This window comes from Myotis nattereri, assembly GCF_964212035.1.
Source record: "Myotis nattereri genome assembly, chromosome: 14".
Taxonomy (NCBI): domain Eukaryota; kingdom Metazoa; phylum Chordata; class Mammalia; order Chiroptera; family Vespertilionidae; genus Myotis; species Myotis nattereri.
In genome coordinates this window covers 60845508-60872012 of record NC_138089.1, presented here as the reverse complement: position 1 = coordinate 60872012, position 26505 = coordinate 60845508, and the positions used below count along the sequence as shown (strand labels likewise).

At 59.5% G+C, this 26505-nt stretch overlaps 1 protein-coding gene across 1 annotated transcript; it reads right to left on the bottom strand.

Annotated features, from left to right (window-relative positions):
- Window positions 1-1223: 1223 nt before the first annotated feature.
- Window positions 1224-26396, bottom strand: PFKFB4 (6-phosphofructo-2-kinase/fructose-2,6-biphosphatase 4). The gene is made up of 14 exons (XM_081105942.1): window positions 25865-26396; window positions 19882-19998; window positions 19636-19732; window positions 17149-17215; window positions 16436-16510; window positions 16170-16226; window positions 15255-15376; window positions 8780-8987; window positions 8098-8244; window positions 4994-5098; window positions 4653-4782; window positions 4509-4571; window positions 3892-3956; window positions 1224-3111 (listed from the first exon to the last, which is right to left on the bottom strand). The coding sequence occupies exons 1-14, from the start codon at window positions 26148-26150 to the stop codon at window positions 3052-3054; spliced, it is 1599 nt and encodes a 532-aa protein (XP_080962068.1). The 5' UTR covers window positions 26151-26396; the 3' UTR covers window positions 1224-3051.
- Window positions 26397-26505: the final 109 nt, after the last annotated feature.

The following is a 26505-nucleotide window of genomic DNA, read 5'->3' as shown; positions in this document are numbered from 1 at the left end:
TGGTTAGACAGCTCAGCTCCCCGAGGCCCTGGGGGACCGAGAGGCTCCTTGAACAAGGCCTCAGGCAGCGAGTTCCTGCGTGGGGAGCGGCTCTGGGAAGCCTGCGTTTGCGGGGCCGGCACCGCACCGGAGCGGCTCCAGCTGCAGGTTAGCCTCACAGTCGTGCTGGACGTTGGAAGCCCAGGTGTCTGCAGCCACGCTCTCGCCCTCTGGAGGCGCCAGGGAGCTTGGATTGAGGGCCCACCGCCCCAGTAGGACCTACTCCACCTGTGAGGACCCAGGTGCTGGGGTGCAGTCTTCGGTGGGTGAATGTGGTGGTTGGGGGACACAGTTCAACCCCTGGCAAACGCCATAGTCACTGTTTTCCGTGGGCCAGGGCTTCAGACTGGAGACATTCTAGTTGAAATGGCTTCTGATTTCTTCTTTTTTTAATATATTTTTATTGACTTCAGAGAGAGGGAGGGAGGGAGATAGAAACATCAATGATGAGAGAGAATCATTGATCGGCTGACTCCTGCACGCCCCTCACTGGGGATCGAGCCCACAACCTGGGCCTGTGCCCTTGACCGGAATTGAACCTGGGACCTTTTAGTCCACACGCTGATGCTCTATCCACTGAGCAAACTGGCCAGGGCAGAAATGGTTCCTGATTTCAGTGCAGAGACCAGGGCCTGGGTGGCAGGGCCAGGAGCAGTGCTGAGCTGCCTGAGGAGACGCGTGGAGAGACGCAGGGGGACCCCCCGGGGTGTAGAACAAGGTACCCAGAGGACTGCCCACGGAGACCTGGCTGCAGGAGAGGATGCCCCCACCCACCCCCGCCCCCCAGACATCAGGTCAGCAGCCCAGGCCCTGCGGGGAGCGGGGTGGCATCCTCGCAGGGGGCCCCGTGTCAATAGCACAGGTTCACGCTGCCCCCACCCCCAGGCCTGTGGCCACTCACGGGTGTGGCAGACGCCGGCCTGGGCCTGCCACCCGGGAAGCTTCCCCGTGAGGAAACGGGGCCCGCACGCCTGGGCGCGGCCTGGGTGCTGGCGGCTCCCTCGCAGCTGACAGCTCACTTTGCTCAGTAACATGACGTGATTGCTGTAATGCAACTCACGTTGCCGAGACCAATCTCCGCACATTTCATCACTCAGCTCCTCTGATTCTGCCTAAGGCCATTGGTTCCCAGCAGCACAAAATGCTCAGACCCTTCCCCAGGACAACACACACACACTTTTTTTAAAATTATTTATTATTTTAGAAAATGGAAGGGGAGAGGGAGAGAAACATCGATCGGTTGCCGCTTAAACGTGCCCTGACCTGGACTTGAACCCTCCACCTTTCCGTGCAGCGGACGACGCTCCAACCAGCAGGGCTAATGGCTCTTTTTCTTTCTTCTTCTTCTCTTTTTTAAAAAATATATTTTATTGATTTTTTACAGAGAGGAAGGGAGAGAGATAGTCAGAAACATCGATGAGAGAGAAACATCGATCAACTGCCTCCTGCACGCCCCCTACTGGGGATGTGCCTGCAACCAAGGTACATGCCTTTGCCCGGAATAGAACCTGGGACCTTTCAGTCCACAGGCCGACGCTCTATCCACTGAGCCACAGTGGTTAGGGCTCTTTCTTCTTTTTTAAAAACATGTATTTTTATTGATTTCAGAGAGGAAGGGAAAGGGAGAACCATCAATGAGGAGAGAGAATCATGGACCGGCTGCCTCCCGCACGCCCCCCACTGGGATTCAAGCCCACAACCCGGGCCTGTGCCCTGACTGGGAATCGAACCGTGACCTCCTGGTTCCTAGGTTGAAGCTCAACCCCTGAGCCACGCGGGCCGGGGCCATCCTGACACAAAGCCTGGCTCCCCTCCCTAAGGAGGCCAGCATTTGGGACCCACTTTCCAGGGACCCAGGGACCCTGTGCTTAATGTTCCACCCCAGACCCGCCCCGCCCCCACATCTGCCTCTGGCTCAGGGGTGAGGGCCGGGCTCACTGGGGACCGCAGCTTTCCTTCCTGAGAGGGCAGGCGGGGGTGGGGGCGGGACCTGGGACCTCACTACAGACAGACCACGGCATGGGGTCCCCAGAGCTGCCACACAATGCAGCCTCGCCTGAGGATCCTTGTGATTTTAAAAACTATTTATTGCAAAGAGCCCTGGACACAGAGTGCTGTGCGGCCGAGACCCCATCCCACCTGTTCCAGGGCGAGAGGAAAACGCCTGCGACCCACACATGACTGTGCTGGCCACGCGGAGCAGCCAGGCGGCAGCCGTGCGGAGACCGGTCCCGGGGAGAGGCGGGAGGGGCTGCCCACACCCCTGCGGCTGCAGAGCCCTGGGGGCTGGGAAAGGCAGGGTGTCCTGCAGGGACACCCCAGGAAAGGCTGCAGGTGCAAAGCGGGCTTGGGGCCCTGGCCTGGCACCAGCGAGGTGCACCGTGGGCGGCAGGTGCACAGCATAGATCCAGACCCTCGTGGCCATCCACCCGGTGCTGGCCGCCCCCCGAGTCCGGGGCAGGCGCGCCGGGCGGAGTGACGCACGAGAGAAGCCGCCATAGGGGTGGTCTTGGCCAGCAGCTCCTCGGGGCTCCTCCTTGGGGCTCCTCCTCGGGGCTCCGTGTGCCCGGGCGGGGCGGATGCCGGCTCCCTGCGCGTGACACGAGCCCCCACTCTCTCCAGCGGCTCAGACACGGCCTGGCCAGCTGTCCATGGTGGGAGCCCTCAGTCCCTGGCAGGGCGGTGGGCAGGGCTCTCCTCGCACCCGGGCCAGCGGGGCGCCTGCAGGGCTTCCGGGCCCAGGCCAGCAGCGGGGCCACACGGGGCTGCCCGCTTCACGAGGCCGACGGGCCGCAGCAGGCCCAGTGCCGGCAAATGCCGCCCGCAGAGCAGGCCGCGTGGCTGGAGGGTCTCCAGCTGCAGGTCAGGCCGCAGAGCAGGTGCGACAGCCCCACGGCCGTCAGCAGGAAGCGGGTGGCGTGGACGGGGCCCCTGCCTGGTGCCTGCGGGCGGCCCAGGGCCTGGAATGACCTTGTCTGCAGAGATGGCCGCCGGGTCGCCGTGGAGGCAGGGTCACTGGTGGGCAGGGACCGTGACCAGGGCCTCCTCTGGAGGCCTCGCGATGTCTACGTTCTGCACGAAAACAAACAGACCTTCACCCGTGGAACCACAGCGCCGCGACCCCGCTGTCGTCCACAGTACGTGGGCGCTGGGCTCCCTCTCCCTCCCGGAGCCCAGCTGCCGGCGCAGCCCCCACCCCCCTAGCCCTGAGCCAGGGCTCGGCACCCCTGGGTGCGTGGCTGCTGGACACACAGGAACAGGAGGGGGGAAGGGCGCCCCAGGCCGCGCTCCTGCTCCTTGGGGAGCGGTCAGGCCTCCGCACAAAGGCACCCGTTAGACTCCCTGTGGCCTGCGGGGCCCACGGGCTGGGCCGGACCCTCAGGGCAGGCCCTGGACACATCTCGGCCTGAGGGGCTCGGGGCCAAGGGGTTGCCCAGGCCTGGCCCCTCGCTGTGCAGCCCCAGCCGCCTGGCTGCAGGGACTGGGGAACAGGTGTGGAGGGGGTGCCCGGGCTCGGTGGGAGAGGTACCCCGGGACCAGAAAGCGGTTCTGGGACACTTCGCGGAGCTCCTGCCTTAAACAGACGTGGGGAGCACAGCTGGCGACTGCTCTCCTGCAGGAACCCGCCCAGGCCCTCCCCCCACAGACACAGGCAATGTCTGAAGGCGCCCCTTCCCCGCGGGCACCCCTCCCTGGCTCAGCGTCTACTGTGGGGCTCCAGGGACCTCCCCCCGCCCCCCCAGGCAGCGCACACGGACCATGGCCTCCCCTGCGGCGGAGAGCAGCTGGGCCTGGCCTGGCCCCGGGACGGCTGGCCCCCCTCCCTGCCCCCCCCCAGCGGCCCTGTGGTACCTGCGGCCTCTCCCGGTGCGTGTTCACAGCCCCCACGTTCAGGAAGATGGACTCCACTTTACAACCTGCCAGAGGGAGAGCACGTGCGTCCCTCCTGATGGGCCCTCGCCCGGGTCTCCCGCCCTCGCCCTGCCAGGCCCCGGCTCATCGACGCCATGCCCAGCGCAGCCTCGGGCCGAGGGGTGGGGGGAGCACAGGCCTAGCCCCGCAGGGCGTCCCGGCTCAGTCCTCAGGCCCAAACCACCCCCGTCTCCCACACGGAGCGGTGCCCCCGCCGTCCTCGCCCTCGGGCGCCACTGAGGCGGGGCTGCCCGGGATGCGCCCATACCCAGGGCTCCAGGAAGCTGCCAGGTCCCAGCCCCGGTCAGAGGTGGTCGAACCCGCGCCCAGGACATGTAAGAGGCTGGTCCTGGGCGCGGGCTTTGTGGGGCTTTGCGCCCGTCATGTGGGAGGCGATGGGGACGGAGGCCCCGGAGGCTTCCTGCGGCCACGGAAATGGGACAGAACCATCTGAAAGCCACTTGGGAAGGGGGGGCGGGGGGCCGGGGCTCTCAGTGGCTCCCGCACAGTCCCGGGCCCTGCACACAGCCAGGCCCGAGCACAGGAAGCAGCCTTACCGTAGGCCACGGGCGTCAGCTTCAGCACCGTGTGCAGCGGGCACTTGAGGTAGGGCAGCTGCTCTGTGGGCACAGACGGGGGTCGCAGCCCGCTCTCTCTCTCACCCCCGCCCCCGCCCCCCCCCCCCCCGGGGCAGCCCGCACCTGCCGCCTTGTCCAGGAAGTAGGCCAGCAGGCAGCGCATCACCGCCTGGTGGCCGATGACCAGCACGTTCTCCTGCCGCTCCAGCTCCATGATGACCGGCTCCAGGCGCTGCACCAGGTCCTCGTAGGACTGCAAGGGCGGGAGGCCTCAGGGTGGGAGGAGCCACGGGGAGTGGGCCACCCCTCCCCCGGCCCCGGCGGCGGCTCGGTGCTGGGCCTGCCCACCCCAGACTGACAGGGACATGTCACCCCGAGGGACGCTGGGGGCCGGTGAGGATGGGCCGTCTGGGAAAGGGATCTCCTCCCCCCGCCCAGGGGGGCAGGCCCGGAGTCCCACCTACCTCCCCCTTGGGGTAGCGGTACCGGTACTTGTCCTGGTCCCGCAGGGCGAACTCCAGGGGGTAGTGATCCTGGATTTCCTCGTAGGTCATTTCCTCACAGACGCCCTGGGGAGACACCGCGGTGGTCACACCTCCGTGCCAGGCCCGGGGTCAGCCCTGTGGGGGGTCAGCCCTGTGGGGGGTCAGCCCTGTGGGGGGTCAGGGGGGGCAGTGGCAGGCAGAGGGCTGGCTCCGGGGCCACAGAGGCCCGCCCTGTCCGAAGCCGGACCCGCCTGGGGAGAGCAGGCCCTCTGGGCCCCGGAGCAGGGGCGGCCCCTGTGCGCACAGATCCCAGCACAGCCCGTGCATCGGGGAGGACGGGGCTGTGCGCCTCCTGAGCCGGGACTCCCCCCTCCGTGCGGGCGGCTGTGCCACCCCCGGCGTCACTCAGGTCACACTCACTCGCACACCACACATGCTTTCTATGAGCAAATCCATTTAAACAACAGGTCAGCAGAGGAGCACCAGCAAGAACACTTAGGCGTCTATACGCCCAGAGAGGCCCGAGGGCACCGTCCAGCCTTCCCCAGCGCCCAGCCCACTCCGAGCCGGAGCCAGGAGGACGTGCAGGGAAGCCAGCCCTCACCCAGCGTGAAAGGGAGCGGCCCCTTCAGGACACACCTCACAGTTAGTGTCTGCGTGACCCCGCAATCCCACGCCTCCGTGTACCCCGAGGGAAGTGAGGACCCTCCAGGCAAACACGGCACAGGAACGCGGGGCAGCTCTGAACACGCAGCCACACGTGGGAGCCACCCAGCGCGGCGGCGGAGGGACGGGCGAATCGTGTGCCAGATCCGTGAGATGTTACCGGCAGCAGGAAGCGCTAGTACACGCGACCACACGTGTGTGCCTGGAAACATGCGAAGCGAAAGAAGCCAGTCGCAAAAGGCCACGCACGGCATGACTCCGTTTCTACGGAGTTTCCAGAAGAGGCCGAGCCACAGAGACACGAAGCAGACGGCGGGCTGCCCTGGGGGGGGTGCGGGGGTGCAGGGGGGTGCGGGGGTGCGGGGGGGCACCGGGCTGCTTGTGGAGAAGTGAAAGGCCCTACAGCTGCCTGTGGTGACGGCTGCGCCACCTGCGGAAAGACTCAACCACGAGGGGCGGAGGCGCGTGTCCGGCAGAGCTGCGACCGAGAGGAGAGGCGAGGCGAGCAGGCCGCGGCTGGGGACGGGCCAAGGAGGAGCCGCCGCTGAAGCAGAGGAGCCGCCGGGGCTGCTCCCGGAACAAGGCCGAGAACAAACCCAAAGGGGGAAGCGGACGAACGGGTGGCAGGTTCCAGACGCGGGAGAAGAAGGGGACCCACGCATCCAGGAAGCCGCCAGCCACTTCACAGGAGAACACGGAGCCGCCGCCGCCAGAGCCGTCCGTCCCGGAGCACACGCGGCCCCGGCTGCCTCTGGGGCGGAGAGGACTCACCGCCCAGCCACGGCCGCGGGGCTGCACAGCACACTGCCTCCCCGGGCCCACGGAGCGGATAATCACAGAGAAACCGAGGGAGGGCCCCTCGGGAAGGAGCCTGCACGGGGTCCTCAGAAAACACCGGACTCAGCACCGTGTGGCCGCGGGCCCCGCCCGCCCGGCACCCCGGCCCCGGCCTCCGCCTCTCCGCAGGCCCCTGGCTCACGCTCGCCCTCCCGCCTGCCGGCCTCCCGTTCACTCAGCCGCCTCTCCCTGGACTCGCCTCCGCCCGTCTCCCCACCCACTCCCGCGGCACCAGGCTCCTGCCCACCCCCAGGGATTTGGTTATTCCGTCCGATGGTCAGTCTGGAGCCTGGCCCCCCGGAGTCTCACCCACGACCACCGCCCCCTCCCTGCCTCCCTTTCATGACCCCATCTGCCTGCTCCCGGCCCCTCACTGGCTGCCCATCCAGAACCTCCCTGTACCCAGTCAGTCATCACCAGGTCTGCCCTTCACCAGAGCGACACCTGGTGGCCAGACGGCAGGTGAGCCTGGCAGAGCACCGCGTTCCCTGTGTGGCTGTGCTGATGTGAAAGCAGGCCCTTAAAAGGATGAGCCGCGGCCCTGGCCGGTTTGGCTCAGTGGGTGGAGCATCAGCCCATGGACAGAAGGGTCCCGGGTTCGATTCCGGTCAACCCGGTGGCAGGGGCAACCAGTCGCCATGTCTCTCTCACATCGACGTCTCTCTCTGGCTCTCCCCTTCCCTTCCACTCTCTCCTAAAAAAAAAAATCAACGGAAAAATGCTCTTGGATGAGGATCAACAAAAATAAATAATCATAAGAGGATGAGCCCACGGACACAGACAGTAGACAGGTGAAGGCCAGGGTCGGGGGGAGATGGGTGGGGAGGGCCACGGGGTAAAACGGGGGCGTCTGTAATATTCTCAACAATAAAGGAAATTTAAAAAGAAAAAGGATGCGAAGCCAGGGGCGGGGTCAGAAGGCACACACTTCGAGGAACACGATGCTCAGGGCAGTGGCTACAGCCAACACTGTGGCCTGAGAGTTGCGGAGAGGAGACCTTACAAGGGCTCATGACCCGGAAACGGTCCCCATGTGAGGCGGTGGACGTGCACTTTGTGGCGGCCACTTGGCATATATACATGTGTCAAAGCGTCAGGGCGGACACTTAAGCTGATACAATGTTGCACGTCAGTCACAGTTCAAGGCCGTCGGGAGAAGGAGGATGAGAAGCAGGAGGAGCAGGGATGCAGGAGGAGCGGCTCCGGGGACAAAAATAGAAGTTGGGGCCAAACGCTGTTCCAACAGGAACCTCGAGGAGGACCTGGAGACCCTCCACAACGATCCAAATGCAGCTTTAAAACAACTATCCCCCAGGCCGGTGCAGCTCAGTGGATAGAGCGTCGGCCTGGGGACTGCAGGGTCCCAGGTTCGACTCTGGTCAAGGACACATGCCCGTCTACAGACTCGATCCTCAGTGGGGGGCGTGCAGGAGGCACCTGATCCATGATTCTCATCAATGATGTTTCTCTCTCTCCTTCCCTCTCCCTTCCTCTCTGAAATCAATAAAAATATATTTTAACCAAACAAACCCGAAACCCTCACCGACCAAGGAGAGCGGGCCCGGCCCCGGGGCGCCTACCGCGTCGATCTCGTTGAGGACCTTCCACTGCTCGTAGGGCACGCCCAGCGCCTCGGCCGTCTGGATGGTCCGCTTCATCTGGCTGGTCCACACCTTCAGGTCCTTGATGTTCTGGTCGCTGATGAACTGGGCCAGACGCCTGGCAAACTGCAACGGCACCGGCGGACTCAGGCCCCACAGCCCCAGGTCCCCGGCCACGCGCCTGGAGGACACGCGAAGAGCCAGGCGGCAGCACCCACACCCTCAGGGCTGTCCTGTGCGTCCTTCCCAGATCCTGCTGTTGGTCAGAAGGTCCCTGCCCGCCGCTGCCCCAGCCTGACCACGCCGAGGCCGCAGGACTCCCGCTAAGGCCTCAGTCTCTCCCCTAGACCACGGCCAGCACAGCTGACTGGGGGCTCAGGCCACTCCCCGAATGCCACGCCTCCCCCAGGTGACAGCTCAGTGGAAGCCAGACTCCCAGGCATCTGCTCGGTGCTTGGTGACCTTCCCTACACGGTGGGAACCTTCTAGACTGACTAAAGGTCATGCATCTCGATGATTACATATTGGCTATGAGAGCTGCAGCCCAGCGCACACACACACACGCACACGCGCACACACATGCACACACACTCACACACACGCACACACACATGTGTGCGCACACACGCACGCACGCACACACACACACACACACACTGACCTCCCTGCCCCGCGGGGACAGTCCGGGGTCCCCACCGATGCGGCCCTTGAGGTTGAACTCGCTCTCGCCGTGCCGACAGAGGTAGATGGAGCGCGGGGCCACGTGGATGTTCATGAGGTAATACACGATGCGGCTCTGGATGTGGTCGGCCACGCGGTTCACCACGTAGCTCTGCCCCACGTCCATGATCTTGATGTAGGACAGGTCCCTGTGCAGAGCGAAGGCAGAGAGGGGCTGGAGTGTGGCCGGGGCCCTCGAGGGCACATCCTGCTGCCGGTCGCAGCCGGGGACCCTTGCATCTCTGACCGCCAGGCCTGACATCACCACAGGTGTCAGCGGTGATGGGGGTGGGGGTGAGGGGGCCACGAGACATGTGTGACCTGCCCTGCCAGCGTGGCTCAGTGGCTGAGCGTTGACCTATGAACCGGGAAGTCACAGTTCAATTCCGATAAAAGGGCACAGGCCCAAGTTGCAGGCTGATCCCAGTGGGGGGCGTGCAGGAGGCAGCCGATCAGTGATTCTCTCATTGATATTTCTCTCTCTCTCTGCCTCTCCCTTCCACTCTGAAATCAATAATAACAATAAAAAGGTGGATTCCCGATGGCGGCGATATAGGCAGACGCGTCCCAGGTCGTCTCCCGGAGCAAATGGAGTAAGCAGCTGAAACTAATAACACCCACCCCAAATTGGCGAAACTACTCAGCTGGTGAGACGGTCTGCAGCCGGGAAGGGCAGAGCTCCCCTGGAAAGCAGATCCAAGCAACAGCAGCCTCCTGAGCACCACACCCTCTGTCTGAGGAACAGCAGCTGTACGTTAAACCTCCCCGCACCAGCCAGAAGAGCCACCACAGCTGTGAACAGCACCCACCAGAGGAGCTGCTGCCAACTGAGGAGCAGCTGCTACCGCAACTGCCCGAAGAGCAACCACAGCCCACGGAGCCACTGCCACCCAGGGAGCAGCCACTGAACGACTCAACGTCTAGATATGTCAGTGAGATCAAACATGGGTAGACAAAGAAACCCCCAAAGGAAAGAAAAAGAGGACTCGCCAGAAAAGCAGCAAAATGATACAGAGGCATGCAACATGACAGAAAAAGAATTCAGAATAAGGGTCCTAGAGTGCATAAACCGGACGGAGGAAAAAGTCAACAACTTATGCAAGAAGCTAGAAGAAACAGATGAAAAAGTCAACAACTTAAGTAAGACCCAAGAAGAAATGAAGAGTGATATAGCTGCAATAAAAAACACCATTGAAAGTATCAACAGTAGACTAGGAGAAGCGGAGGACCGAATTAGTGAATTAGAAGACAAGGAAGCAAAACACACCCAAACTGTACTGCAATTCGAGAAAAAAATTAAAAGACAGGAAGAGAGCCTAAGGGAGCTTTGGGACAATATGAAACGAAACAACATACGAATAATAGGGGTGCCAGAACAACAGAAAGATGAACACGGATTAGTAAACCTACTCGAAGAAATAATATCAGAAAACTTCCCTGAGGTGGGGAAGAAAAAAGTCACACAAGCCCAGAGAGTCCCAAACAAGGTGAACCTGAAAAGACCTACACCAAGACACATCATAATTACCATGGCAAATGTTCAGGATAAAGAGAGAATCTTACAGGCTGCAAGAGAGAGACGGAAAGTTACATACAAGGGATCTCCCATTAGATTGTCAAATGATTTCTCAACAGAAACACATCAGGCCAGAAAAGAATGGAAGGAAATTTACAAAGTGATGCAAAGCAAAGGACTGAATCCAAGAATACTCTATCCAGCAAGGCTATCATTCAAAATTGAAGGGGAAATAAGAAGCTTCACAGACAAAAAAAGGCTAAGGGAGTTTATCACCACCAAGCCAGCAATGCAAGAAATGCTAAAGGGACTGGTGTAAAAAGAAGAAATAAAAAGCTCAGAAAGAAAACAGCCACACAAAAAAAGAAATGGCTACAAACAAGTACCTTTCAATAATAACTTTAAACGTAAACGGACTCAATGCTCCAACCAAAAGACATCGAGTGGCTGAATGGATAGAAAAACATGACCCATACATCTGCTGTCTACAAGAAACCCACCTCATTAGAAGGGACTCACACAGACTGAAAGTGAAGGGATGGAAAAATATCTTTCAGGCAAATGGAAAGGAAAAGAAAGCTGGGGTAGCAATACTTATATCGGACAAAATAGACCTCAAAGTGAAGGCCATAACAAGAGATAAGGAAGGCCACTTCATAATACTAAAGGGATCAATACAACAAGAAGATAAAACTCTGGTAAACATATATGCACCCAATGCAGGAGCACCCAAATTCATAAAAAAACTCCTGGAAGATATCAAAGGAGAGATTGACAACAATACAATCATAGTAGGGGACTTTAATACACCACTGACATCACTGGATAAGTCCTCTAGACAAACAATCAGCAAAGAAACAGCATTCCTAAATGACTCACTAGATCAGATGGACTTAATAGACATCTTCAGAACACTTCACCCCAAAGCCACAGAATATACATTCCACTCTGATACTCATGGGACATATTCAAAAATAGACCACATATTGGGTCACAAGCACAGTCTCCCCAAATTCAAGAAGATTGAAATTATAAAAAGCATCTTCTCAGACCACGATGGCATAATATTAGAAATAAACTACAATAAAAACAACCCCAAATACTCAAACACTTGGAAGCTGAATAGCATGTTATTAAATATTGATTGGGTTAACAATGAGATCAAGGAAGAAATCAAAAACATCCTGGAAACTAATGACAATGAAAACACAACAATCCAAAACCTATGGGACACAATGAAAGCAATCCTGAGAGGGAAGTTTATAGCTCTACAGGCCTATCTCAAAAAAACAAGAAAAAATGGTAGTAAATCATCTAACTCTACAACTCAAAGAATTAGAACTACAGCAACAAGAAAACCCCAGAGTGAGCAGAAGGAAGGAGATAATAAAGATTAGAGCAGAAATAAATGACATAGAGACCAAAAAAACAATACAGAAAATCAATGAAACCAAGAGCTGGTTCTTTGAAAGGATAAACAAAATTGACAAACCTCTAGCCAGACTCACCAAGAAGCAAAGAGAAAGGACCCAAATAAACAAAATCAGAAACGATAGAGGCGAAATAACAACAGACCCCACAGAAATACAAATGATTGTTAAAAAATACTATGGACAGCTCTACTCCAACAAACTAGACAACCTGGAGGAAATGGACAAATTCCTAGAAAAAATACAACATTCCAAAACTCAATCAGGAAGAATCCAAAAATCTCAATAGGCCAATAACTATGGAAGAAATTGAAGCAGTCATCAAAAAGCTTCCAGCAAACAAAAGCCCAGGACCAGATGGCTTCACAGGGGAGTTTTACCAAACATTCAAGGAAGAACTAAAACCTATCCTCCTCAGACTACTACAAAAAATCCAAGAGGAAGGAACACTTCCAAGCTCATTCTATGAAGCCAGCATCACCCTAATACCAAAACCAGGTAAAGACAACACAATGAAAGAGAATTACAGGCCAATATCCCTCATGAACATAGATGCCAAAATCCTCAACCAAATCTTAGCAAATCGGATCCAGCAGTACATCAGAAAGATCATACACCATGACCAAGTAGGATTTATCCCAGGGATGCAAGGATGGTACAATATCCGCAAATCAATAAACGTGATACATCACATAAACAAATTGAAAGAAAAAAACCACATGGTCATATCAATTGATGCAGAAAAAGCGTTTGACAAAATCCAACACCCATTTTTGATAAAAACTCTCAGCAAGGTGGGAGTAGAAGGATCATACCTCAACATAATAAAAGCCATATATGACAGGCCCACAGCCAACATCATACTCAATGGACAAAAACTAACACCATTTCCCCTAAGAACAGGAACAAGACAGGGATGCCCACTCTCACCACTCCTGTTCAACATAGTACTGGAAGTATTAGCCATCGCAATTAGGCAAGAAGAAGAAATAAAAGGCATCCAAATTGGAAAAGAGGAAGTAAAACTGTCCTTATTTGCAGACGACATGATATTATACATACAAAACCCTAGAGACTCCATCAAAAAGCTACTAGACTTAATACATGAATTTGGCAATGTAGCAGGATACAAAATTAACCCCAAGAAATCTGAGGCATTTCTATACACCAATAGTGAACTTTCAGAAAGAGAGATTATAAAAACAATCGCATTCACCATCGCACCAAAAAAATTAAGCTACCTAGGAATAAACTTAACTAAAGAGGTAAAAGACCTCTACTCAGAAAACTACAGGACGTTGAAAAAAGAGATAGAGGAAGACATAAACAGAAGGAAGAACATACCGTGTTCATGGATTGGTAGAATCAACATCATTAAAATGTCCATACTACCCAAAGCAATCTATAGATTCAATGCACTTCCCATTAAAATACCAACGGCATACTTCACAGATCTAGAACGAACTCTCTAAAAATTCATCTGGAATAAAAAAAGACCCCGAATAGCTGCAGCAATCCTGAGAAAGAAAAAAATAGGTGGGATCTCAATACCAGATATCAAGATGTATTACAAAGCCACTGTTCTCAAAACTGCCTGGTACTGGCACAAGAACAGGCATATAGATCAATGGAATAGAATAGAGAGCCCAGAAATCGGCCCGAAACAATATGCTCAATTAATATTTGACAAAGGAGGCAAGAACATACAATGGAGCCAAGATAGTCTCTTCAATAAATGGTGTTGGGAAAATTGGACAGATACATGCAAGAAAATGAAACTAGATCACCAACTTATACCATACACAAAAATAAACTCAAAATGGATAAAGGACTTAAATGTACGACAGGAAACCATAAAAATTCTAGAAGAAGCCAAAGGCAACAAAATCTCAGACATATGCCGAAGCAATTTCTTCACTGATACAGCTCCTAGGGCACTTGAAACTAAAGAGAAAATGAACAAATGGGACTACATCAAAATAAAAAGCTTCTGCACAGCAAAAGAAACAATCAACAAAACAACGAGAAAACCCACTGCGTGGGAAAACATATTTGCCAATGTCATATCTGATAAGGGCCTAATCTCCAAAATTTATAGGGAACTCATACAACTTAACAAAAGGAAGATAAACAATCCAATCAAAAAATGGGCAAAGGACCTAAATAGACACCTTTCAAAAGAGGACATTCAGAAAGCCAAGAGACATATGAAAACATGCTCAAAGTCACTAATCATCCGAGAGATGCAAATGAAAACGACAATGAGGTACCATCTCACACCTGTCAGACTGGCTATCATCAACAAATCAACAAACGACAAGTGCTGGAGAGGATGTGGAGAAGAAGGAACACTTGTGCACTGCTGGTGGGAATGCAGACTGGTGCAGCCGCTATGGAAGACAGAATGGAGTTTCCTCAAAAAACTACAAATGGAACTCCCATTTGACCCTGTGATCCCACTTCTAGGAATATATCCCAAGAAACCAGAAACACCAATCAGAAAGGATATATGCACCCCTATGTTCATAGCAGCACAATTCACCATAGCTAAGATCTGGAAACAGCCTAAGTGCCCATCAGTAGATGAATGGATTAGAAAACTGTGGTACATCTACACGATGGAATACTATGCTGCTCTAAAAAAGAAGGAACTCTTACCATTTGCAATGGATGGATGGAACTGGAGAGCATTATGCTAAGTGAAATAAGCCAGTCAATGAAGGAAAAATACCACATGATCTCACTCATTCATGGATAATAGAGACCATTATAAACTTTTGAACAATAATAGATACAGAGGCAGAGCTGCCTCAAACAGATTGTCAAACTGCAGCGGGAAGGCCGGGGAGGGGTGAGGGGCAGGAGGGAGGGGGGTAAGAGATCAACCAAAGGACTTGTATGCATGCATATAAGCATAACCAATGGACATAAGACACTGGGGGGTAGGGGAGGCTAGGGGATTGCCAAGGGCGGGGGGAAAAAGGAGACACATATGTAATACCCTTTGTAAGACTGTAAGCAATAAAATTAAAAAAAAATAAAAATAAAAATAAAAATAAAAAAAAGACACGCATGACACAGACAGACCCTGAGAGGGGTAAGCAAGGCTCATGCTCCCTAAAGGCGACGTCCAAAGCGAGGGGGTGAGGCCACCCCGTGACGGCCGCCACGCTGTGCCCCTGAGCGCTCTAAATGCCCTGCCCGAGGCGAACAGGACAGTCTTTTCTGGGACGGACCAGGGAGCCGCTGGCAAACGCTCCTCCGCCATCTGCCTGCCCGGCCACCACAGACCTGGCCTCTCCCCCCCTGAACTCCCCTGGGCCCCCGGGGCCCCCGGGCAGGGGCTGCCGCCCCCCCAGGCAGCAGGCAGGTGAGGCAGCAGGAGGAGGCGGGTCTCGGGCGTCGCCAGGGTCCGCAGGAGCCCTCGTGCTCGCTGTCTGCCGTGGGCCCACCTGTCCCCGAGCGCCCACCTGTCCAGGTCCTCGTCCAGGGACTCGTAGGAGCTCTCGTAGCACTCGATGCGCCTGAGGAAGTCCTCCGCGGCCTCCTCGCCATCGCGGTTGACGTAGTCAGGGCTGCCCAGCTTCACTTGCTGCCGCCGGGCACAGAGCAAGGCCATCAGGCCAAGGAGAGGGCTGGGGGTTGTGGGGGCTGGGGGCCACCCCAGGGGGCTGGTCCCATCAGGAAGGCGCAGTGGCTCCTGGTGCTGAGAGAGTGTGACTGGGCACCTGAGGTCGGAGCCCTCATCTCCGTGGGACAGGGGAGGGGGAGGGGAGGCCAGGGGGGAGGGGGAGGGGGAGGGGCGGCCGGAGGCCCCTCCCCACCTGAACCATCTCCTCACACCCACATGCTCCTTCCTTGTGGAGGGAGGGACAGGGAAGAGGAGCCAAGTCTCTTTATATCGCCCCAGCCCGGCCAGTGTGGCTCAGTGGTTGAGCCTCGCCCTATGAACCATGAGGTTGCAGTTCCCGGTCAGGGCACAGGCCCGGGCTGTGGGCTCGAACCCCATTGGGGGTGTGCAGGAGGCAGCCGATCAATGGTTCTCTCCCATCATGATGTTTCTCTCCCTCTCCCTCTCCCTTCCTCTCTGAAATCAATAAAAATATATATATTTTTAAATGCCACCCCCCCACCCAAGGGCTGATGCCTCCCTCCACGTCCGGGGACTATGAGGGGAAGGGAGAGGGGGGCAGAATGAATGCCAGCATGCCACAAAGCCCCCCAACATGAATGGCCCTGGGCGGGGGGCCCAGGCTCCCCTGACCAGCACCCTACTGTCCCCCGCCCCCGCCCCGAGGTCGGGAAGAGCGAATGAGGCCCAGGCACCAGCCCGCGCGTGGGGGGGCGGGGGGGGACCGACTGCCCCGCGGAGGTCAGGCTCTCACCACGATGTTGGCCGCGATGACCTCGGGATCCACACAGATGGACTCAACGAAGAAGGTCTGCAGCCGGGACCAGGGCGAGGGCAGGAGGGGGGACCCGGGTCACCAAGGCGGGCTGGCCCCACAGAGCGCCCGCCCTGCCCAGGGCCCCACAAGCAGCCGAGGCCCAGGCCCTCCTTCTGGGGCCGCCCTGTCCGAAGCCCCGGCCCATCAGGAAGCCGGGAAAGGGGCCCGGAGACCCAGCAAGGACGTGAGCCCCCAGGTCTCACCTTGTAGCCGTTCTGCTCCCCAAAATTAAAGATGGTCGCCCTCCGCTCGCGGGTGGTGTTTGTTGCATCGAAAACCTAGGACCAAACTGGGTTAACGTGCCTCTGGCCCCGGAGACGGTGGAGGCTACTGGACATCCCACTGGGCCGCCACTGCCCCGGCCAGTCTCCTCGCACCCGCGCCCGGGAGCTGGCAGGAGGGGGTGCTCTGCTCCCGCAGGGCAGGGCCGCCAACCCTCCCCGGGGGACGCTCTCAGCAGCTGCTCTGCTCACGCTGACCCACAGGAAGTCCCGTGAAACTAGTTAATCCTGGAGAACTGAACCCATGTTGACCTCCAACCGACCCTGAGACCCCAGTAAAAAGGAGAGGGGAGGGCCGGGGAGGGACATGATCCCTCCGGCCCGTGTGTGTGTATGTATGTGTGCGTGCATGTGTGTGTGTGTGTGTGTGCATGTGTGTGTGTGTGTGTGTGTGTGTATGCATGTGGGGGGGGGGCTAGGGCCTTGGACAAGCACTCAGAGGCAAAGGCAGCCACAGCCCAGCCCCTCCCAGCCCCTGGTGCCCCCCCCCCCCGCCCAGTGGCTGCACGTTCTCCAGGGGCTGCCCCTGGCGCGTGGTCACACACCCGCCTTCCCTCTAGAGGCCCATGAGCAACAGGGACGGATGCGTGTGGCTCCCACATGTCCCCCAGATGTCCCCGGGGTGTCACACTCACCGCCACGTGTCCCCCCTCCTCACTAAGGAACCGCCGGACGTCACGGAGAGCGGCCAGGGCGCACTGCCTTCCGGGAGGAGACACGGGGTCAGCCAGCGCCCCCTTGGCCGCAGGAGGGTCAGGGACCATCCCACACAGTGGGGGGCGGACCTGAGCGCTAGGAAAGCCCCTGAAGCACAGAGCTGGGGAGCCTCCAGGTTGGTGAGGGCATGGGGGTGCCGCCCCGAGGGCTGGGAGCTCCGCCCTGCCCTGCCCTGCCCCTGTCCTGTGGGGCACCTCTTCCCTTTGGCTGTTGTCTCCCTCCCTCCCTCCCTTCCTTTCTTTTTTAAAATATTTTTATTGATTTCAGAGAGGAAGGAAGACGAAGAGAGAGAAACATCAAGGATGAGAGAGAATCATGGATCAGCTGCCTCCTGCACGCCCCCTGCTGGGGACTGATCGCACAACCCGGCCTGTGCCCTTGACTGGAATCGAACCGGGGACCCTTCAGTCCACAGGCACCCAACCGGCCAGGGCTGGCTGCTGTACCCTTTACCATGAACCCGTAAACGCAAGTGACGTGTGGTCCTGAGCGCGGGAGCGCGTCTAGCCAGTCCCTGGACCTGAAGAGGCTGAGGAACCCCAGTACAGGGCCCGGAGGAGCGAGGCGCCCGGGGCTCTGGCTGCGGCTTGCAGAGGGGGCTGGGGACTGAGCCCTCAGCCTGGGGAGCTGACCTGACTCGGGGGAGTGTCAGGCCTGAGTGAACTGGATTGTGGGACATCATGGCGTCTGAGCAAACACCGTGTCCCCAAGCCCTCGTGTGTGGTGACGGGGTGCACACACGTGTACACGGGGTATGTGTGCATGCACCCACACACGCAAGTGTAGGTTTCAGTGTGTGTGTATAATACAGGACATGTGTGTGTAAATGCCGTCTGAGTACACAGGCACCGGGTGACCAGCCCCCGGTAAACCCTGGCCCGCGTCCGTGACGAGCTCCTGCTGCAGGAATCTGTGCATCAGGCCGGAGCCCGGGGCAGAAGACGCCCGGAAGCCTGGTTTCCTCTGGACTTGAACCCTTTGCCGTGAGAAACCTCAGCCAGGAGGGCCGCAGGCTGAGGTCCCAGCAAATCACTGACCCTGAACCTGGGGGGCCCTGGGGACCCCACACCGTCTGAGTGCCTGAGTGTGAGTACGTCTCCTCGATGGCCCAGAGTGCCTCTGTGTGTGGTGAGGTATGCAGGTATGTGCATGTGTGTCCTGTGTGCTGTGGTTGGCAGCACACGTATGAGTGAGGTGTCCACATGTGTGCTTACTCACGTGGGCAGTGCGACTGTGCACACATGGACACGTGTGTGTGTGTGTGTGTGTGTGTGTACCCATGTGTGCCCATGGCGTGTGTCGATAACTCGGCATCTTGTGTGAGACGCCTGAGCCTGTTCCCCCTGTACAGTGGGGGAGGGTGACAATGGGCCTCACGCCCAGCGCACAGTAGGAGCTCAAATCTCAGCCCCTCCCTTCTGTCTGGGTCGATAGCACCAGAGCCCAAACTGAGCGTCACCACAATTCGGCCACAAAGGCCTGAATGTCGGCCCTTCCTGGTGCAGCAGCCTGGCCCCACCCACTTCCCCAAGAGCAGAGGCCACCCTCTGCTCAGCGCCCTGCTCCAATGCTGGGCCAAGACCCAGGGCGAGGAAGCTGCTCGCGCCTCAGCTGACGCCTGCCCCGGGAGCAGCAGCTCCTCACACCACCAGCCGGTGTCGGTGCCCCGAGTGCGAGTCTCCGGAGGAAGGACTCAGGTTGGGGGGGTGCAAATGCCCATCGCAAGAACAACAGCAGGAGGGTGAACGTCACCCAGCCCTTCACAGCTGAGCCAGGGTCTCGGGCACCCGCCAGGCACCAGCTGACCCCCCTCCAGAGGTCCCAGAGGGCTTATCCTGGGGCCAGCTCTGGGCCCGGTCCTGGTCCTTCCGGCTTTGCGAGCTGCCCCCCCCCGCCCCCGCCCCCCCCACCCCCCGAGGCTGTACCTGCACCCACTCGGCTTCCTCCCTCCCAGAGGCTGTCCCCAAGGAGGGCGCCTTAACCTGCCCTGGCTAAGCCTCGCCGCCTCCCTGAGGCCCTGTCCTCCCCCCCCCCCCGCCCCCGCCCCCGCCAGGATGTCCTCATTACCACCAGGCCAGCACCAAGACACCACACCCTCCCCCTGCCCCCTCACACCCAACCACCGGCCCTGAGGCCGACGGACCAGCCCAGGCTCAGCTCATGGGCAGGCGAGGCCAGGGCTCAGGAGCAGCTCTGTCCTGCCCAGCAACCGGGCTCCACAGGCTCCTGGCCCTTTGTACACGTGTGCACACGTGCACATGCATGTGTGTGCATAAACACACATGCACACACACGCGCACAAAACACACAAGCATGTGCACACAGAGACGCACATGTGCACACACACGCACATGTGCACACACACGCACATGCGCACACACACTCACATGCGCGCGCACACTCACTTTCGGATCCTCAGGCCCTCTTCGTTGTCTGGGAGGAAAAATTCAAAAGACCCGTACGTCTGGACCATGTCCCGGCGGTACTGGCCCACGTTGAACTCTGGAGGAGAGAAGGCGGGCTCGGCTCTCCCACAAAGCAGCCCTCCCACTCCGACCTCGGCCCCCCCCGGCCCAGCCCCACCCAGTCCAGTCCCCTCTCCTCCCTCTCCCACGCGGCCCCCAGCCCCTGGAGAGCCAGCCGAGCCTCACCCCGCGTGGGCACGCCGATCCAGTTCAGGTAGCGCGTCAGCTTCTTGGAGATGTAGGTCTTGCCCCGGGCGGGCAGGCCCACCATGACGATGAGCGTGGGGCAGTTGGTCATGCACACTGGAAGGTGAGGGCGCAGGTCAGACGGGCCCTCAGCCTCGGGGCACAGGGTGGCGTCACCCCCTACGGTCCCTGAGCAGCCCAGGCCGGTCTCACACCACCGCCAGCATGCTTGCCCCCCGGGGGTCCTGCACCATCACCCCACACGTGCCTCTGTGCCATGCGGGTTGTCTTGAGCAAAAGGCAACTTTAGCCACAGACTCAAGAACCTTCTGCCCAGCCCGGAGCTACGGAGAAGAAACTGACTTCCAGGCCATGCCCACGGCTGCTACCAGAGGTCACCTCTCTGACCTCCACGGGGCGGGCACACCCTGCTGACCAAGGGGGGCTCTTCTCCTGCAACCGCCTCTGAAGCTCCCCTCTGAAGCTCCGAGGCGCAGGACCGAGCCCGGCTCAGGGCGTCTCATTCCCTCAACCCCTCCCGGGCTCTGAACCGCTCCCACGTGGGACTCCCGTACGCGTGTGCCAAATTCTTTTCGGAAATCAATGAAAATCCATTTAATAAAAACACAAACGACAGGACCAGGCCTCCCTGCCCCTGCCCCCCAGGCAGGGCTGGCCCTGGGCCACAGCTGCAGCCCGCGGGGCCCTGCAGGGTCAGGTGAAGGCAGCTGCAGCCACACGGCTAAGAAGGGCCCGCAGGTCCCTGCACCAGGCCAGCTTTGGAGGCTCTTCTGCCAGCTTCCTCATCTTGCTCACTGTTCAAGGGATGCCCTCCTGCCCTCCCCTGGGGCTCCCTGTTGGTCACATTGGCCTGGCACTTGGGGCCCCTCTGGCCATCTGTTGTCCGCAGGGCCCGCCTGGGACAGAGGTGCCTCGGCACCCCGACTCCCAAGGGCCTCGGTGCTGAGGGGAGCTGTGTCCTCCGCCTGGCGCTGCCAGGGCCGTGCAGGGGCACCGCTTAATTTGGTTATTTTCTCATGCTGATCTGTTTCGTGTCTGTGTGATTATTACACCAGCCGGATGGACCTTAGGGCCCTGCCTGGGCCCCAGCAGATGCGGGGGGACCTCGCCAGCCTGACCTGCTGGGCATCACCAGATATGAAGCCAAACCTGCCACACCCCAGCTGCCACGGATGGGCGTTCCCATGGCCAGCAGGGCAGCCAGGACCTCGCGGGAGGCAGCGCCCCGGTTGCCACCCGGGGGGCCAGTGGCCGCTCTGCATTCCTCCCTGTTCAGACCCTGCTCCCCTTCCCAGGTTCATGTCCCTTCATCGCACAAAGCCCAGCTCCCAAATGCTCCTTCCCCTGGAGCAGCGGTCGCAAACTCCTTAGTCCACAGAGCCAAATATCAACAGGACAACGACTGAAATTTCTTTTGAGAGCCACATTTTTTAAACTATATAGGTAGGTACATTGTTATTAACTTAGTTAGGGTCCTCCTAAGGCTTAGGAAGAGCCACACTCAAGGGGCCAAAGAGCCGCATGTGGCTCATGAGCCGCAGTTTGCCGACCACGGCCCTAGACCAGTGGTTCTCAACCTCCTGGCCCTTTAAATACAGCTCCTCATGCTGTGACCCAGCCGTTAAATTACTTTTGTTGCTACTTCATCACTGTCATGTGGCTGCTGTTATGAATCGTCATGTAAATATCTGACGTGCAGGATGGTCTAGGCGACCCCTGTGAAAGGGTCGTTCGACGCCAAAGAGGTCGGGACCCACAGGTTGAGAACCGCTGCCCTAGACCTTCCTCAGGCTCCTCTCCCTCCATCCCGCCACCTCACCAAGGAGTCTGAGCCCCACACAGCGCCAGGAGCAGAGCAGGCGGGCGCGGGGCCTGGCACGGACGGGTGCTCACAGGTGATGGGCAGGAGGGAGGAGGGAAGCATCTCAAACCCAACAGGGTGAGGCTGCCAGAGGCTGAGACCAGAGACCCAGGCGACGCCCACAGGGTGGACCCTTGACAGCCCTCGCCCGCGTCCCGTCCCGTCCCGTCTGCCACCAGTCAGCGCCCATCAGGACGCTGTGGGGGCCAGAGGGGAAGGGTCAGGACACAGCCCCCTCCCTGGCCCCTGGACAGACACCAAACCATAGAACGCCGGCAGGACGCGACCCAGCACAGCTTTCAGCTGGTCTCACCCCAGAAGCCTCAGGCCCTGGGCGAGGTGCAGCCGCAGTGGATGGACAGCTGGCCGGGTGCGGGGACCTGCGGGCCCTTCTTAGCCGCGTGGCTGCAGCTGCCTTCACCTGACCCTGCAGGGCCCCGCAGGCTGCAGCCGTGGCCCAGGGCCAGCCCTGCCTGGGGGGCAGGGGCAGGGAGGCCTGGTTCCTGTCATTTGTGTTTTTATTAAATAGATTTTCATTGATTTCCGAGAAGAAGGAGAGAGTGAGAGAGAGAAACATCGATATGAGAGCGAATCATGGATCGGCTGCTCCCTGCACACCCCCCACTGGGGATGGAGCCCGCAATCCAGGCCTGTGCCCTCACCGGGAATCAAACGGTGACCTCCTGGCTCACAGGTCGACGCTCAACCCCTGAGCCCCGCCGGCAGGGCTGGGTCCCGTGCTGACCGCCCTCCCTGGAGGGTCCAGCACTATCTCCCAGGGAGAGCACCTCGGGGAAGCGGTGCCCCTGCACGGCCCTGGCAGCGCCTGGTGGAGGACACAGCTGCCCCTCAGCACCGAGGCCCTTGGGAGTCCGGGTGCCGAGGCACCTCTGTCCCAGGCGGGCCCTGCGGACAACAGATGGCCAGAGGGGCCCCAAGTGCCAGGCCAATGTGACCAACAGGGAGCCCAGGGGAGGGCAGGAGGGCATCCCCCGGACAGTGAGCAAGATGAGGAAACTTGCAGAAGAGCCTCCGCTGGCCAAGGGGGGAGAAAAACAAGTTAGGCAAGGCCCTGTGTCCCGAGGGCCATCACTAGGGCCCGCTGTTTGCACAACTCCTGGCCGGTTGGCGGCTCTGGAGCAACCAAGCAACCAAGCAACCGAGCAACCGAGGAACCTCAGGGCAGGGCATCGCTACTGCTGGTGGGGAGGGGGAGACCTGCTCCCTTCGAGGAGGCCTCCCCCCGCTCCCTCCCTCCCCCCCCACACCGCGCTGTCCCTGGAGGGTCCTCCCGCAGCCTCGGGACTAGGATCCTGCATGCCCTCTGCATGTCCATCTCCCCAGAGGGCCCTGGCCGCCCCCCTGGTGTTCGCGGCAGCCCCCGCCCCTGCATGGCCTGGTGGGCGGAAGGGCAGCGAGTACAGGCTGGGCGAAAGCCAGAGGAATACGTTACCTATCACCTCTGCTCCTCAAGATAAGCGTCCAAGGAAATGACTCAAAAGAAAAACCAAAGTACAAGTATCTTCACAACAGCTCTGCCTCCAGCAGCCAAACACGGGAAACCCCAGCACGGCCGCGCGGGGCACAGCGCGCGGACCGGTGAGCCGGGCGAGCCGCTCTGGGCCTCACGGACCCTCATGTTGAGCAACAGGACAGCAGGACACGCTGTTCAGGACACCGGCGTGTGCGGAAGGAAGTCTGAGGACATGCCACTCAGCTTCCTGTTCCTGCGCAATCGCTCTAGGCCATGGAGGCCTGGCCCTGACCCGTGCGGCTCAGTGCATAGAGCATCGGCCTGGGGACCGACGGGTCCCGGGTTTGATTCCGGTCAAGGGCATGTACCTCAGTTGCAGGCTCCTCCCTGGTCGGGGCTCATGCAAGAGGCAACCCGTCGATGTGTTTCTCTCCATGGATGTTTCTCTGTCTTTCCCTCTCTCTTCCTCTCTGAAAATCAATGGAAACATATCCTCGGGTGAGGCAAGAGTGAATGAATATTGGGACAAAGATAATGATAAGGTCCGTCATTAAAAAAAAAAAAGGCCCGGGGAAGCCGAGCAGGCGAGAGGCCTGAGACAAGCCTGGTGCTGGGCAGCGGCCACTTCCTGCAGGCGCCACCCCGGGGGCAGCCACGAGTCCCCGACATGAGTCCAGACGGGTTCCTGAGCTGCACCTGCTCGACACCCCGGGCGGGCGGGGACGGAACAGCTCCTCAAAGCTAAGCGCCGGGTCTGTCCTGTTCAGGGGGGACAGATGGCCAACTCCCCCACCCGCCCGGCCACCCCCGCCACGTGCAGACCCAGCAAGTCCTCCACCTTCTGCCTAAGAAGAGCCATCAGACAAGTACTGTCTTTTCTGCCCTGCTCCCTGAGTCCCCCCCTTTTTTTTAATTACATATTTTTTATTTCAGAGAGGAAGGGAGAGGGAGAGGGAGAGATAGAAACATCAATGATGAGAGAGAATCATTGACCGGCTTCCTCCTGCAGGCCCCACACTGGAGATGGAGCCCACAACTGGGCACGTGCCCTTCAGGGAATCGAGCCGTGACCTGGTTCACAGGTTGATGCTCAACCACTGAGACACGCCGGCCGGGCCAGAGCCAGGTTTTAATCACAGATTTGGAGCCTGGAGAAATATAGACCTACCCAAGTGGCGGAAGGACCTAGCCAGTCCCCTCCCTCGAGGCCGCAGGTCCCCTCCCGTCTGTGCTGGAGGTTCTCAGAATTGCTGCTTCCACCCTGACTGCGGGAGCGACGAGCGGTGAAATGACCAGACGGCTACCCCTTCGGAGAGCCTCCTCGTCCCGAAGCTCACGGCAGCTGCGCGGAGCAGGCTGGTGACAGCTCAGATGCGGGCCTGGAGGAGTCGCCCTGCCTGTGGCCACAAGCTGAGCCCTGATGCAGCCCAGTGTTCCTGCCTCCAAAGTCCAGGCTCTTCCTCCTCCCCTTGGAGTGAAACAGCCCTCACACGGACGGCCAGGGGCAGGGCCTCCACTGAGAGCTCAAGCGGAGTGGGCGTGACCGAGCCCCTGAGGACACAGAGCCGGGGATGGAAGCTCTGGCCCAGGACTGAAGGCAGGGTCACAGGCTCCGTGCCCCACCAGGGCCACCCCCTGCCAGGACCCACAGTGTGGTAAGAGACACACTCCCCCAGGTCTCACACCATGTCAGAGCCAGGCCCAGCACAGCTCTCTCTCCCTCCCAGATCACGGCCAAGCAGAGGTCGGGGGCAGGGAGACCCCGCACACCACCCAGCCTCCTGATGGCCATGTCCGTTTCTGTGCCAGGAGTTGGCACAGATGTTCTCTGAGGTCCTTGCCAATGTGCACCTTCTCCACAACGTTTCCGTGACTCCTAAAACAGACCTTTTCCTTTTCTTTGTAATAAAGAGGCTGCAGGCTCATTTACGGACAAGTGGAAAGTCAAGGTAGGGAATGAAACACCCAAGACCCCGGAAAGGTGAGCTTAACGGTGACATGCATCTCAGCGTGTCTCCCAGATGTTTCACCCGTAAGTTTACCTTCTACCCACGACACAAACACAGGCCCGCATGGCACAGTGCCCTCACGGCCCCTATTCTGGTCAAACCCGCACCTCCCTGGAATTACCCCCAAAACTTGGCTTTAGGTGCGGAGGTGGGTGATTAGGCCCGGGGCGCCCCGCCCCTCCTCCGACCGGAGGGCGAGCTCGCTCTCGGGCCTTTGAACGCGCTGGGCTCAGAGAGGCCAAGCAGTCCCGCTAGGGCCAGCCCAGCTCGGACGCGGCCGGCCACCGGCCCACGCTCTCTGGCCAGCAGAGAGGGCAGGGCAGGGGCTCCAGGTCCCCCTGGTCTGAGCGGTGGGGGGACAGGAGTGCGCGGGGCCGGGGCCGGACCTGGCCCCCAGGAGCCGAGACTTCCCCGCAGACCGGCCTCCGCCTCCAGCTCTGCCACCCCTGCCCTCGCCCACCACCCGCTCTGCTCCCCTCCCACCAGCCCGGCAGCCTCAGCCTCACCTGTCCCGGTTCCCCGCGGTTCCCGGCCCCTCGCCGCGACAGACCACTGCCCAGGCCGCCCCATCCATCCCCCGCGCACCGTCCCCCGCGCTCCCCGCGGACCCCGCCTCACCGCGGCGCTGGCAGGCGTGCAGGGCGGGCCGCCCGTTGCTGTACGGCATCCAGATCTTCTTCAGGGGGTTCTGCGTCAGCTCCCGCGGGGAGGCCATCCCGGAGCCGCGAGCAGTCGGACCGCACGGCTCCCACCCAAGCAGCCCCGCCAGCTCGGGCCACCGGAGGCCCCGCCCCTCGGCCCGCCCCTCTTCAAGCTGCCGTGACGCACGTCCCACTCCCGAGACCCCGCCCAGGGCGCGTAGGCCCCGCCCCAACTGGAGAGGGCGTGGCCCAGGACCACGCATGCGCAAATCGCCCGCCTGCGGGTTCGGCCGCCGCAGGCCCGCCCTCCCTGCCGGGATCCCGGGTGCGCATGCCCAGCGCACTCAGGCCCGCGTCCCAGCTGGTACTGGCCCCGCTTCGGGTGCAGGAGCCCAGCACGCGCACCCTGGCCGCGCAGGTGTGTACGGGTCTCTCCCAGGGCCTCGCTCCGGGCAATCGCCGCCTCGCCCCCAGGGCACCCGGGTCCGCTTCTCACCACGCGGGACCTCAGGGTTCCAGGAGGGCGGGGTTTCCACGCCAGGGGGCGGGGCTTACGGGACCCGCGGGGCTTGATTGGTCAGGACCAGGCGGACGGCCTCGGCGCGATTGATCACTGGC